This window comes from Gobius niger (genome assembly GCF_951799975.1).
Source record: "Gobius niger genome assembly, chromosome: 1".
NCBI lineage: Eukaryota > Metazoa > Chordata > Actinopteri > Gobiiformes > Gobiidae > Gobius > Gobius niger.
Window position 1 is genome coordinate 58331333 of NC_136852.1, and position 14221 is coordinate 58345553.

The following is a 14221-nucleotide window of genomic DNA, read 5'->3' on the forward strand; positions in this document are numbered from 1 at the left end:
TTCAGATCTAACCTTAAGCGTGAATTTCGGATTGAATGAAAATAAATGAAATCATATTTGTGTCTACCATGGAAAATAGACAAAAAGAATCGAAACAACACGTTTAGTGAATAATATTAATGATCAGGATGTATGTTATCTGCAGGCAATAATTGGCGCACGTGTTCACCGCTTAACAACGCCCGTTCAATGGCGACTGTAATCGAGGAAATTAATACATGCAAATGAAATTCTCCGCATGCAAAGGAGCCGCCGACAGCCAGTCAATGAATGGCTTTCAGGGTTGGGCTTTCCTGTCTGTGTACAACAGCAACATTTGTATGCAATAATATGAATGCGTGCATGTGTCGATGCCAGCGGACATTTTAGGTCTACCCTCCTCACACTCTGACTACTGCCAAACGCCTTAAGATGGTGGCACCTTGAGGCAGCGAGACACACTCATCCTCCTCCCTTTCCCCTTCTTCCACTTCAGGGCCTTGCAACAACACAGGACAGGCCCACCTTCCTAACCCCTAGCCCCCTAATAAATATTTAATTCACCCTTCTCTAATAAGGATATTAGGCGAGTACACCCCAGCCATGGCATATATGCATGAGTCCTTTCTCATCAAATTTACATAAAAGGAGCAGATGCTAATACGAGTGTAGCAATCCATACTCGCTCCATGCTATATTCTCTGCTCCAAGAGCCGATCTATTCATCAATGTAATTGCTGAATGGTGTGTATATTTTCCAAATGATTCGCTGTATTCAAGTTGATCTGAGGCCTAAAACACTAGGCTCTACGATGAGTAGGGACACTGTGTTTGTTCCAGTGAAGCCACCACTGCACCACCTGTAATTCATAAAACCTGACAACTAAGTGCTTTTAAAAAGAGAAATAGATTGTCTTTATACAATTAACACCACATTGTGTGAGATATTATCAAGACAAATGGTGGCCTATTCTTTCAGTGACATCAATGGGACAGTATAAGCATTAAGAAAGTCATGTGGTTCTGGATACATTAAATTGTTGTTTGTTGATGGCTAGCTACACATCTGTAAATAATCGAGAATGTAAAATATCATGCTTTAATATAGAGACTTAAAATCTATTATTTACACAATTTCATATTTAAGTGCAATTATACTGAATTATTTATAGTGACTATTTTTTGTAATTGGTTGACTGATTGACTACCCATATCCTGGGCAGCCCTTAAACACATGATGCAACAAATGCATTGAGGCACTTTGTGATCATACTGCTCAGCAGTATCTAGTCCTGCAGGCACATTTGAATGAATGTATTAAATAATTTCTTTGCATTTTCATACATGCCTTTACTGTAAGGCAGTAAAAAGGCAACAAAATAACAACAAACAGTATCTTTGGGAGTATGGGGGATCTTACATTATATATATAAAAAGAAAAGAAAACACAAAACACAAAACAAACACAAAACTGACTTTGAATTCTTTCATTAGCTTGTTCTACGTTCTTGATCTACGGTCTGATGAAAATGTATAATTGAGTAACATCCAGTAGCAAACCTTACTGTACTAGAGTGCAGCAGTTTTAACAATATAATGTGCATATCCACTGCAATGGGGGAGGGCCATACAGCATGGCAAAGCACAGCATGCCCGCTGCTCTCCACAAGATGCTCAAGTGGCCATGCATGATGTCATTAAAAAGGGCTGAACCATGACATTCCTTTGTGGATTATTACAAAGTTATGGGTTGTTTCATGGGACGGATGTTCAAAGGACTGTGCAACTGTACAGGTCGGCTCCTGACGACAGTAAATTACACTGTGTACTTGATAGTGCATGGACCTACTGCTTGATAACAACAACTATGAATACATAAGCTTTAATCTTTGAGCCTCAATAAACAAACAGCAAAGTAGAAACTGAACATGTAAAAACAGACCTCGTTTTTTAATCAAGTGACATATTGGTGTGTTCCAGTTACATGTCCTTAATGACGAGGGTACACAAATGCACAGATCTTAAAACAGGGACAGTGTCGGACAGGACTGATGCTGCCATGCGCCGAGTGATCTCACCTATGGTTGCCGTGGTGACACCAACCAGAGGGAACCGCTTCACTGTCAGTGCGCATGCGCTCTGTGTGACAGAGGATGGAGGTAGGAGGGCCTACCTCCCGGGAGGAATCACTCTGTGCCGGGCTTCTTTAAGCTTCATTGCTCATTCATCAGTTATAGTACTAAGCTACACTACACTTTCAATTAAGATGATCAATTCCACATTGTTATCAACATGTACAGCCAATATCTTCATATCTTCGTAAATTTGTAATAATAATGGATGTATTCCTGAGCACAAGCTACACACTGATGGCCATCTTCTTACTTTGAACTACTACTACTATTGATGATGATTTTTATTCAGGATGGGAAGCTAACATAGACCATAGGGGTCATCTGCTCATCAATGGATGATGGTGGCCTGGGCTTACTCCTCAGTCATGAATGCACTGAATTCATTAGCCCTGGTGCACAGATGGTGTCTGGCTGCCTGTCTCAAGTTCAAGTTCATGTCCAGGAGACACGCACACATATGTGAGACTGCCACACATGAAAGACATGGCCAAATGAGACAGACTCCACTTACATACAGCCTTTGCCTTTTGCTCAGCAAACCTGGAACAATGAACGCTGACACTTTGCTGTTATTAATTCTGAATTCTGACATGAAGTCACAAATAAAACACAATAAAGACTCTTAATCATTAAAATGTCATACTGCCTGTGTACATAACATTCTGTCTGACAAATCTTTAACATGTAAAGTAAACCTGCCTGGAACCTACCATTCAACTTAAAGCCCAACAGACATCCCAAATGAATCCCGGACAGATTTCTGCTGCAGACCTTTTTTAGATCACAAACGAATAACAGCTTCACAATTAACATTTGTGATATCAGCAACTAGACCAAAATAACTCTGATGTGCATCATAAACTCTATCCAAGAATCAGTTTGTAGAAACAGAGAGTTTTAGTTGCAATGCAAGAATGAGAAGCCCATGTGCAGCTGTTCATAACATATGATGCAGTTCTTTTGAAACTGTGCATCTCAGCAAACACTGCATTTCAATTTGGCTCAGTGAAGTGAGTTCATAGATAAGTGGACACGTGTTAACAGTTAAATACAACGATATTAAATATCATTATCTATGACTATAAGCAGTTCCCTTTAAAATGTGTACTTTTAGACAAAATGAGAACACAATCAGGTCAGATAGAACAATGGGCACTGATCCATATGAGAACAATACAACAAATTCATAAAATCAGCTTGTAGTCGTAACATCAATGAGTAAGAAGGTATAAAATCTAATTCACAGAACATCTGTCATGACTCAAATCTGAGAAACGAAATAAAAAGACTGAAGATTTACAGCCCAACAGTGGCTTGGTGTTATGATTAGCCTATATAAGTTATTTTATTGTTCAGTTTGTGGATCGTGGGACCTTCTTTCTCATCCCAGACAACTGCCAAAGCTGTAACAGCTGCTTTCACTTCATGTTCAAGTTCAAAAACAAACATTGTCCAGTGAAGGCACACACACGAACACACACACATCTCAAAGCAACAATATCTTCTCACAGAGTCTGGTTCCCGCGCAGTGGAGCGCATGGGGCACAGACAGAAGCACTATATGTCTCTTTAGTTTTAACATAATGAGCTCGAGTCCTCATTATGAGCACAATTGCTAAGACATTAAGCATTCAGGACCGTTACTGGCCCTCCACAAAGTATTTTTTTCTCTTTTGGAAGGGGGGCCGTGTGCGTCGGCTGAGGCTGGGAAACGTCGCCTCTTTCTTTGGGGATGCAGATGAGTCTGGTGCACTTGACGTCTTTTCATGACCCCTGTGCCCTCCCATCCACCACTACACACACGCAGGCACAGCCCCCACCCCGGGCCCTTAACGCCGTTGCTGTCTGTCATATCGGTCCTCGGCATGGCATTGCCACTTGCCCCAACCGAGCGTGGGAATGAGATCGTCCAGTCGTTCACATATCCTGCACTGCGGTTAACGGAATCAATTAAGAAGGGCCGACCCCCCTACCTACACTCACTCACATATATACACACCCACACACACACACACACACACACACACACACACACGCACACACTCCTCCCTCCTCTCCTAACCCCACTCTCTGTCCCTCTCTATCCCTCTCGCAGTTTTTGTCACTTAGAACTCGCCCTAATTATTAGGCTACTGTTTGAGATGTCAGCGCCGTTTCCTGGCTGAATGCAATCTTGCCTCTCATACAATTAAAGACAATAATAATAATAAAAAAAATCTCCAGGTAAACAAAATGTTTTTGTTTGTTTTTTTCAATAAATAAATAAAAACAAACTACAAACTTGACTACTTTAGGGGGAAATATGAATCTAGTTTTGAGGGTCAATAAATAGGCTACACATTTGTAGCAAAGGTTGAATTAAGTTCCTTAATCTTCATGAGGCCCACAAAATCGAATACGAATAAAAAATAAATGAATAAACACAGTTCAATATGACAGTAGCATATAAGGTCCAAGGAGGTCATTTGTGTGGCTCATTAGATCCTCGACGAGTCTGGAAGTAGTTTTTACTTTCGGTTATCTAGCTTTATGACGAGCAGAACACTCATACAGCTAGATAACCAAAGATAACAACTCACTTCCCAATCCTCTTTATTGCTCCAAATGTCTTTTCCTCTTCACGGTTTCTAGATGAATTTTGCGGTGAAATGTACATTGACAGCACTATTATTTATAATCCACAGTCCACAGAGTCATTACTGAGGGCCTCTTGGCATCAAGTGTATAAGGTAGATGTAAAAAAAAAATTTATAATAAAAAAACCGAAACACTTGAAGAATAAAATATAATCCCAAAGTTAGTACCATATTCACTTGACATTAACCAATATTACTGAGTTTGAGCAGGCCTTGAAATCGCGGGTAAGGTGCAGTCATCCTTGCACAGGGGCCCTAATTTGCAATGCAAATGAATTCAATCACACAAAAGGCTCTTTCGCCTCTATTAAGTCGTAGTGGCAGAAGCAATAGATATCCTGTGGGCCGGCGCAGGAGAAACACAGAGAAAAAGAAACAGGGAAAATCCGATTTCCCGTGGAAAGTGCTATAATGGCGTAAGGAATTACGGCGCAAATGTATCGGATTATGAAAACAGGATCTTGTTTTTGGAAAAGGGGCAAAGGAGCATGAAGTTGTCCCATTGCATCCCGTAGAAGATTGGAAGAGTCCGCACGTCGAGGGAAAACAGACGCTCGCTCTTTCGCCGTGAAAAGTGTGGCAAAATAGGGGGCATCCCGTGAGGAGAGACGGGTCTGGGGGTGGCCAAAATATGGACCAACCCCGGTGAGGTCAAAGGCCTCGGACCACGAGCATGTAGCGATGGTGATGTCATAAGAACAAATCACATATGCATCCTCCTACTCGTACTCGTACTCAATCTCCACTCGGCTCTCGTGCTGTAGAATATGTCCGCCTCGCGGTGGTGCGTGTAGACCTCACTGTCTCTCAGAAACGCGCAGAGACGAGAACGGACAGTTTACGCACAGTATTAGAGGGGTTCAGAGCTCTTAAAAGAGAAGCGCTGTTGACTCAATAAAGGTGCCGTGAAAAGAGATGTCCCTCCATAAAGTCTTTATCCGATGCACGCCAGTTTCAGTCTTCACAACACGCGATCGGCTTGTTTTCAGCAACAGCCCATCCATCCGAAAGCGTAGGCTGGGAGACACGCGACTCTTATAGCCCAAATCGGCGATGATGAAATGCATCCACACAGGTCTGCCTATAGCTTAGCAGTTGGTGCTCGCTGGCTCCCATGCATATAGCATGCCCGTGTCGTTTTTCTACATTAAAGCAATCCGCCGTGTCCGTGTCCTGGAGATTTTTACTTCGCCACACCACCCTGCTATAACCCGTTCATACATGGGATCTTTGTAACTGAGTCAACAATAACAGCCAGTGGACATGTGATGGATCATGCGCAGGAGATTGTAGCTGCGGGCTGCATTTAGTTGAACCTTTAGCGCAACTTTTATTCCGCTCGGACAGACGCACAGCGTATTGAAACGTAGCCGGTGTGTATTTGGCATGCACCTACTCACGCAAGTTACAACGGACTCTTGTCTCTTGTAGGCTATCATTAACTTGGAACATTTCTTTCGGCCAAGTTTACTTTGACTGGTGGGAGGAGCCACAGAGGATCGTATCATTAATGATCAAGCAGGCTTAAGGCCCGTGCGTGTCAATTAGCCGCTAAAAACGCACACTCAACTGTGCCCTATTTTAGTACGGGCACTTTTGAAATAATTCTCTTCCATTGAGCGTAGCATTTCTCTAAAGACAAAGTGCAGCTCACGTGGATTTATGTGTATATATTTCTTTTTTTAAAGTTCAATCTTCATGCCAAGGCAATAGCCTTACTTTTGTTTATGAAGTGTGTGGGATAATTGCATTCATTTTCTGCACACATGCACAATGTCAAAACAAAGAAAACTCATGTTTTGTGTTCTTTTTTCCATGCAAGGTAATGCAAAAGCAACTCTCACACTTGGTCTCAAATTTGATTATTTTTCTTAATTTGTAAAGTTTAAATTTAAACATTTAGAATAGATATACATTCGAAAGCTCCTTCTAATCTCTTAAGGCTCAGTTGTCTAACGAAATACTTAGCATAAATATGACCCAAAAGTAGAACATTGACAAAAGTTGCACTTACTTCGTGGATGTGTGTCGGTTCACTACGACCCCAAAAGCAAAAAAAAAAAAAGAAAGAAAAAAAGAAAGAAAGAAAGGAAGAAATCAAAATATCTTTGAGCCACGCATTGTCCACGTGTATCCGCTAGAGATACAGCTCAGATATCCCACAGGAGTGATCTGGCCATAGTTTGGATATATGTGTGGCTTTAAAACTGCCACTATAGTCAGAGTGTGTAGCCTGTTTCAGGCTTCAGCTACTCTGCTCTAAAGCATGAGCGTATCCCAAGCACACGGTACGCGGCCAAGGGGAGGAGGGGGAGGAGAGAGGAGGAGAGAGACACAACTTTCCCATACTGCCACCAAATAAAAAGTGTGCGTTTTTTCTTTTTCTTTTGGGGTAATGGGTGGGACATGGAGTGCAGGAGTGGAGGAAGGGGTGATGGCGATGATGGGGTGGATGTACAAAGTTATAAGCCCAGGGACGTGCTCGGAAATCTTAACAACTTCACTCGGTTCTTTTGTTGTGCGCGCGAACAGAAGCGGTACTTCTGACTGAGGTAGCATCTTTTTGGTGTTAACCTCTTCCTGCCAACTTATTTCCAATTTCTCCACATCTCTCAGGTCATGAGGTTGGGGCCAGGGCATTGTACTACAGTTATGCTTTAACAAACTGACAGCATAAGAGAGTAGCCTAATTAGAAAAAAGTGATTTATTTTCAACATGAATTTGCCAAAGGATAAAATGTGGTTTCTAAGTATGAAAAGAGTCAGGAAAATAATACAGAAACACCAATAATTGCGCTAAAGCGCTATGAAGGCCTGCACGTATTTATTCAATAAAAGGGCAATTGAGCTAAAAGGAACTGACTAAACACTGCAATAGGCCTAAAATAAATATTGCATTCTAAATAAAATTGCAGTAAAGTAAGTAAAAACATATATAGTGTGCATTTAGAAATAATCACAACGTATTTTAACGAAGACCAGTAACAAGACAACTGGCGCTCCCTCTCTCACCCCCTCTTGCCTAATTGCGGGCGTATCCATTAGAGTCGAGCGGATTCACGTTGTGCCTTAACAGCGAGGGCACGTTCGATGACGTGGACAAGCATATCAGCTACGTGCAGCCATATTTAAATACATCAAGGCAATTAGCGCATCAAAATATGCAAATCCCGCGTACTACCGAGTCTGCACGGCTGTGGTCGGACTAATTTACGCTTCAGACACTTCTGCGGGCTGCCGTCTTCCTTCTACAACCCACTGCATTAGATTGTTTTTAGCTTATATTTTTTGGGGATGGAACAATAGGAAGAAATGCGAAGGAGAAGAAGAGACTCGATTACTTCTGCATGGAAGACCGTCTATGCGTAATGATCCGCTTTGTATTAACCTTTTCTGCTGTTGTTTAGTATATTGATGCAAACCCACTGGACTGATGTGCGTTAGTCATTATACTGTTATTTCATAATTGTTATTTATCTGGACATTGTTTTGGCGGTTAGTGAAACGCATGATGCTACAATCTACCCGAAATGTACCGTAATGTATAATTAGTCTACACTTTCGAAGAAAATTAACATTGTCTGTAGTTTTTAAACTTTGTTATGTTGAAGCGCGTGTGCCAAATAGCCTTCATCTTAATGGCATTATGGAGAGAATCATGCAAATCGTCTTTGAATAGTCATGGGGCGCGTGCATGGACAAAGAGCTTGGTGGCAGCTAACAATCATGGCTAAGCGTTAAATAGTGGCGTACAGCTTTGGACATCAGGCACATAGGCCTCATTTTTATATAGAAAGACTGACGGTCAACTTGACTCGTGTGCTCATTTGGGACAGTGACGCAGTATAACTCACATCCACGATCAATTGAAAACTGCATTTCTGTGCGCCACGTGCGCGCGCGCGCATAGCAGTGCCACTGGAGAGCGCGCGCTATTATTTGCATAGGGGCAGAAATCTTATGTTTTTCTAAGATTACTTCAAATCTCATCCCAGTGACCACAGGGAATTCTTAATTAACTGTTCTAAACACATTGCTCAAACGTTCTTTTATAACGAAGAAAGTTGTGTTTAAATCTTCACTTACCTGTGAATAAAATTAGCGCACCGATCTGCTGTCACTCGAATTTACGTTGCAGTAAACTCGCTATCATCTCCATTGGGACGTTTTCCACGCAGTCAAGTTTAATGTGACCGCCGCCAAAGGCTCGGGAGATGCCGTCCCCTGTAGGCTACTCAAGTCGTCATTGAACCTTGCTCTGAAACGGATCGTGGCTCAACTCCAGTGGTCAGGCTGGCTGACGCGTAAAGATATTCACTGCAAGAGCCACAGGAGTCTGTCACTACTCCACCAATGCTTGCACGCCTCACCCAGAAAAAACATATAACGCGCGTGAAATCATGAAATACGCACGATACGCACGTGGTTTAAAGGACACATTAATGAAGGGACAGGTGCCAAGAGTCCCCAAATAAAAAGAGTTTGATGTGGAGGAGTTCATAGCAGTGGCCGAGCTCATCCTTCCGTTGAATTACTCTAAAACCCCATTTGGACATGTATGGTCAGTAAAATCCACCTCGGTTTAAAAACACTTCGATGTCATTGTTCAAATGTTTGCATTTCGCCACAGTGACTATTTTCTGTTTGGATAGCAGCAGACAACAAACAGAGCAAACAATGATACAAAGCCTGTACCGACTCGCTATTATGATGATTATTATGATAATGATTATTATCAATAGTAGTTGCAGTAGTAGTAGTTGTAGTTACTGTAAAGTGAACCCTCTTGGGCTCGTTTAACAAATGAACTTGTCTTGTAGAAGTGCCTGCTTTGTGACTATAGGATGCCATCTTGTGGTCAAAGTGGAGAATGTGCCAATACCAACGCCAAAACGGTTTGGGCCGCTCCCGTCCACGAATGCAAAAACAAACACAAAAACACCTACTTCATTAATTTTAAGATATAACAGGATAGTATTCTACAGGAAATGCATTACTGCCTCATTCTTTATTTCTCGTCCAAACAGAAGCCTTTCCCTAAACCATATGAATGTTGATACTAATTTAGTCTCGGAACGCCAATATTTCGCCATTTTATATTTTGCAACTTCTGGATTGTGCATTTACGTACCTTATTTACTTTCTATTGATGACTCATTATTCATACGAATTATGAGATGATTTTTGAAGAAAAAGTAGCCACTACAGAGGCTATTCGTACACGGTGATTTTCAATGGTTTGTTTGAAGATGCAGATCCCTTTCGAGAATCTTTTGTATTTCACGACCTCCATTAATTTTGTCTGATAATACTCGCACGTGGCGCCACGTAAGCGCGCGGCCTAATTTACACTTGATTCACGTGTAACCTCAAACCTTAACGATGTAGGCTAATCTAAGGTGAAATCTCGGCCTGGTGGAAATAAAAAGTAAATAAAAGAATTGCATACAGATGTAATAATATTCGACACTCACAACAACAAAGAAACGAATCTGCGCTTTCATCCATTTAAGCATGCGGAATTTGATCATTATGATTTTGGTATGCGATTTAAAAAGAATATTTTAATTATTCTTGTTTTTTTATGGTTTTATAGCTGAAACCAATAAGAGGAAACCAAAGGAAACCGATCCAGAGGAATTTCTTCTAAATCATTTAACCGTAAAGAACCTATAAGGTGCAAAACCAGCGTTTTTAGTCAATGTGTTCGTTTTTATTTGGGGACTTCGCGGTACATTTACCCTTTACATTGCGAACGAAATATTTTTATTTAACATTTTGCGAAATCCTGATGCAGGATGAGTGGAAAAAAAAAAAAAACTGGCACACGGTTGTGATAAAGCAAAGAGGCCACACTAAAAGTTCATTTAACGGTTTGATGGACATTGAAAAACGCAAGAGAAAACGGTTTGGATTTTTCCCCTTAAATTCACAGAACTGTGTCTATTTAGTCGATATGTTAAGCCTATTTATTCATTCATGTAGGCTACGCTTTTTCTTTCTTTATTTGGTGCCTGTTTTCTTTAAGTGCGCGTTGATCAGCATGCCCCTGCAGATGATTAGGCACAAAATGAATTGCGTAAAAAAATAAAGACAATATGAAATAAATAAATAAAATAGGCCTACACGCTATTACATGGTTCGACTAGAGAGCTGTTTCTCTTACGTCTTGTGCTCTTTCAGATATTATTTGATGTATCCATGATACATGCAGACACAAGTCTAACACACATAGTGGAATCACACCAAGTCAAGAGATAACTAAAAAAAACACACGTCACTTTATTTAAATCTTCTCAAAGTGCAAATAACTCAAGTCTTTCTAACTTTAGTATGTGCCCATCTTGTTACAGACCGGGCATCATTGCACCACAGTCTCAAATGACTGCAAAGGCCAGCTTATGTCATGAAAGCTGCTCTTACATGGTAAATACCAATACACTTCAACAATTTGGAGGTTTGTACAAGAAGGAATAGGCCTGTTTCATTTACACACGTTTTAAATGTAGCTTAAATCTCTGTCAAAGTGTGACCTCAATCAAGGACATGAGGTGACACAGACACTAACAATGAGTGGTCCATGTCTGCGAGTCAAAACTACAATGTTAGCCATGACTTTGAATATGAATGTTATGCCTTTTTGATGTATGATTTCATGTAAATCGATATTAATGTGGTAAATACAGAGAGGATGCATGTTTATGATTGAATTATCAAGTCAATTGTACATTTGAACAAATTATTTTATTGTCTTGTTGTCAATATTTGCAAAACCATAAATGAATAATAAAATAAAAGTTGGGTTTACAACACAGAATGCCACTGGCTTTGGTTTTTCCACACTTGATGCTGCCTGAAAAAAAAAAAAAACTCTCTCAACCTTCATTTACTCATTTACAAAAGAGAGAGAAGAACACTGTTTTAAGAGGCACTGCCCCTGTAGACTACACAGACAGTATACAGTAACATCAAAGTGAACCTGCATCAAATATGCACATTGAAATATAATACTAGTGACAGCAGATAAGGGAGCGGGAGGCAGAGAGATATGTGGGGAGTTTCATTGTTTAAATAAACACAAAATTAGTAATTAAAGAGTTTTTTCATATGACCACAATGCAGCTTAATGTCTGACGCCGAGCCGTCAATACTGACATAGGACAATACATAAGCTGAAGATATGAACATCATATATTTGTAGTTAATATCATCCACTGTATGGAGACAACTGTAACATTTAGTGGCAGAGTTTGAAAAATGATAATAACCAAAAATAAAATCATTCAAATGGCATACTTAAGGTCAACAATGAAATATGATGAAAATTACCCATGATTAAGAAGCTGTCATGTCTAATGAGCATAATGAAACCCCATGTATTTCTGTGTCCTCCCTCGTCCCAGTCCGGTGACATTTGCCCAAACAGCATTCAGTGTGTCTTTCTGACAGACTGGCACTGCATTCAGCTGGCTGTAGGTTTGGACTACGCCCCAAACTGTTCAGGGCTCAATAAAAACAAATCCGACAACATGTGCAACTGCACATAAAACTCCACTAAGAAACCAACAAAAATGTTATTATATATATTTATATATTAGAAAGCTATACACAAGCATGTTAATTTCACAGATTTTAAAAGAATCTTAATATTACCATTATTATATATAATTAGAAATACACGTTTAAAAACAAACCTCTACAAAGATAAACCAGTTCAGCAAAGCATTGGATATCAGTCTGTTTGTCATGGCTTAGGGCTCCTGTGCCCTGACATTTCTCTCCTGGGTCAACTCTCAATCCCTTATTAGCAAAGCTATCAAAAACACATTCTGGCTTATAGAAACTACAAAAAGCCACAAAATGCTTTGCATTGTATTCCTTTCATATGAAAATATAAGCAAGTGTATCGTACAATTGTTTTTTTTTTCTTCATTTTTGAATTATTAATACTGAATAGTTATTACTAGATCCAGAATTGAGTTTTCTCTTGGACAGCTAACATAGCGCTCTGAGCAGTGAGTGGTTCTGGCTCTGTTCTGGGTTTAAAGAGAGCTGTGAGAGCCAGACTCCACTAGCGCTGGGCCTGTTTACCTGTACAATCCTTCACATGTTGCATATTGACTTTTCATCACACGAGTTAATAAACCTCGTAATGTCTGGCAACGTCTGACCCCTGCCCCTTCCCCCTTGACCCTTTATTTACATAAATACGTTGAACCTGCAACATGACATCATCTAAAGTTAACACACATTTCGCAAGGGACCGCAGAGAAGGTATAGCAATGAAAACTCACACTGTACATGTTTTATCAACTCAAGTGCTAAGGTGCCGCTGGACACACTCACTCTAGAGTTTGCGATCTTTTTTGTTGATTTTTTTTCTTTCTTTTGAAGAATGTAAGCATGTTTTATGAAACAGTACCTGGCATTTTTTTTGTTTATTTGTTGATATGCATATATGTGCACAGACATGTGGAGATATATGCATATGTGATTTATTTTAGATACACACAATACAATTTATGCATAGATCCCCCCAAAAAGTACCCCATATCCTGACCAAAAAACCCCACTCCCACCCCAAAACAACATCCAGCGTTATATAAGTCAATATGTAAAGCACACACACTCTGCAAGAAGAAAAATAACATTGAAAACAAAATAATAGAACTGACAGGTTCCCTTTTCTTCCGTATAGAGATAAAGGGTTTGGTGAGGGACTGTGAGGAGGAGCAGGGGCGTAGTAATGCCATGTGTTGGGGCTCAGGGTGACCCGGGCACTGCTGTGGGCGGACCTCATGTGGCCCAGCCCTCTGAGAGGCGCACCCGTTTGATGGAGGGGCTCTCGCGCTCGTCCAGGGGCCTGCCTAGTCCCAGAGGTGAGTGGAACTCATTCCTGTGCTCATCACGGTCACTGCCTTCATGAGAGCTGCTACAACTGCTCAGGCTATCGACAGGCGAGCGTCCCGAGTCCTGGCGGGACGACGGATTCTGGGGTGGTGGTACCCCGCCACCGTAGCCCCCAGGTGTGCTGCTGGTGCGATCTCTAGGGGGAGAAACAGGTTCGGACTTGATGTGCAGGCTTTGAGCAGAGGGCAGGGACAGATTGGAACCCTGACATAAGTGAGAGCTAGAGCAGTTTCTGTCGAAGGAAAGGAAAAGCAGAGAGGTTACAGAATGACAGAGAAGAGGAGTGAATTCAAAGTCAAACATGCTTGTACATCCTCAATATGGCAACACAAGAATAAAGAAGTATCATTGTCGGGCTGTGTGCAAGTGAATCATTAGGTGTCCTCATGCATCCACACAAAGAGTCTACACTTATCCTCACCCGAGCTGATTCAGAGCAGAGTGCTGCATATTCTGAAGATGCTGCTGCTGCCACCCGCTCATGGAACCAAGATGCAGGGAGCTGCCACTGTTGAAGCCAGACAGGGAGGACAAGTCGGCACTATTCAGAGAGTACTCTGT

At 41.0% G+C, this 14221-nt stretch overlaps 1 protein-coding gene and 1 long non-coding RNA gene across 6 annotated transcripts in view; both read right to left on the minus strand.

Annotated features, from left to right (window-relative positions):
• Positions 1-9344, minus strand: part of LOC306978671 — a 31087-nt gene extending 21743 nt beyond the window's left edge. Inside the window, exon 1 of one of the 2 annotated variants that reach the window (XR_013793907.1) lies at positions 8837-9344. This is a non-coding gene — a long non-coding RNA (uncharacterized lncRNA). Of the gene's footprint in view, positions 1-6764; positions 7109-8836 lie in introns of those variants that run through there. The other variant, XR_013793908.1, reaches the window with a different exon arrangement.
• A 1374-nt stretch (positions 9345-10718) lies between these two features.
• Positions 10719-14221, minus strand: part of mef2cb (myocyte enhancer factor 2cb) — a 52673-nt gene continuing 49170 nt past the window's right edge. For all 4 annotated transcript variants that reach the window (XM_079556600.1, XM_079556601.1, XM_079556598.1 and 1 more), the window contains 2 exons: positions 14082-14217; positions 10719-13892 (listed from right to left, as the gene is read on the minus strand). In XM_079556600.1, the coding sequence (XP_079412726.1) occupies positions 13547-13892; positions 14082-14217 (482 nt within the window). In that variant the 3' untranslated portion in view covers positions 10719-13546. The remainder of the gene's footprint in view (positions 13893-14081; positions 14218-14221) is intronic.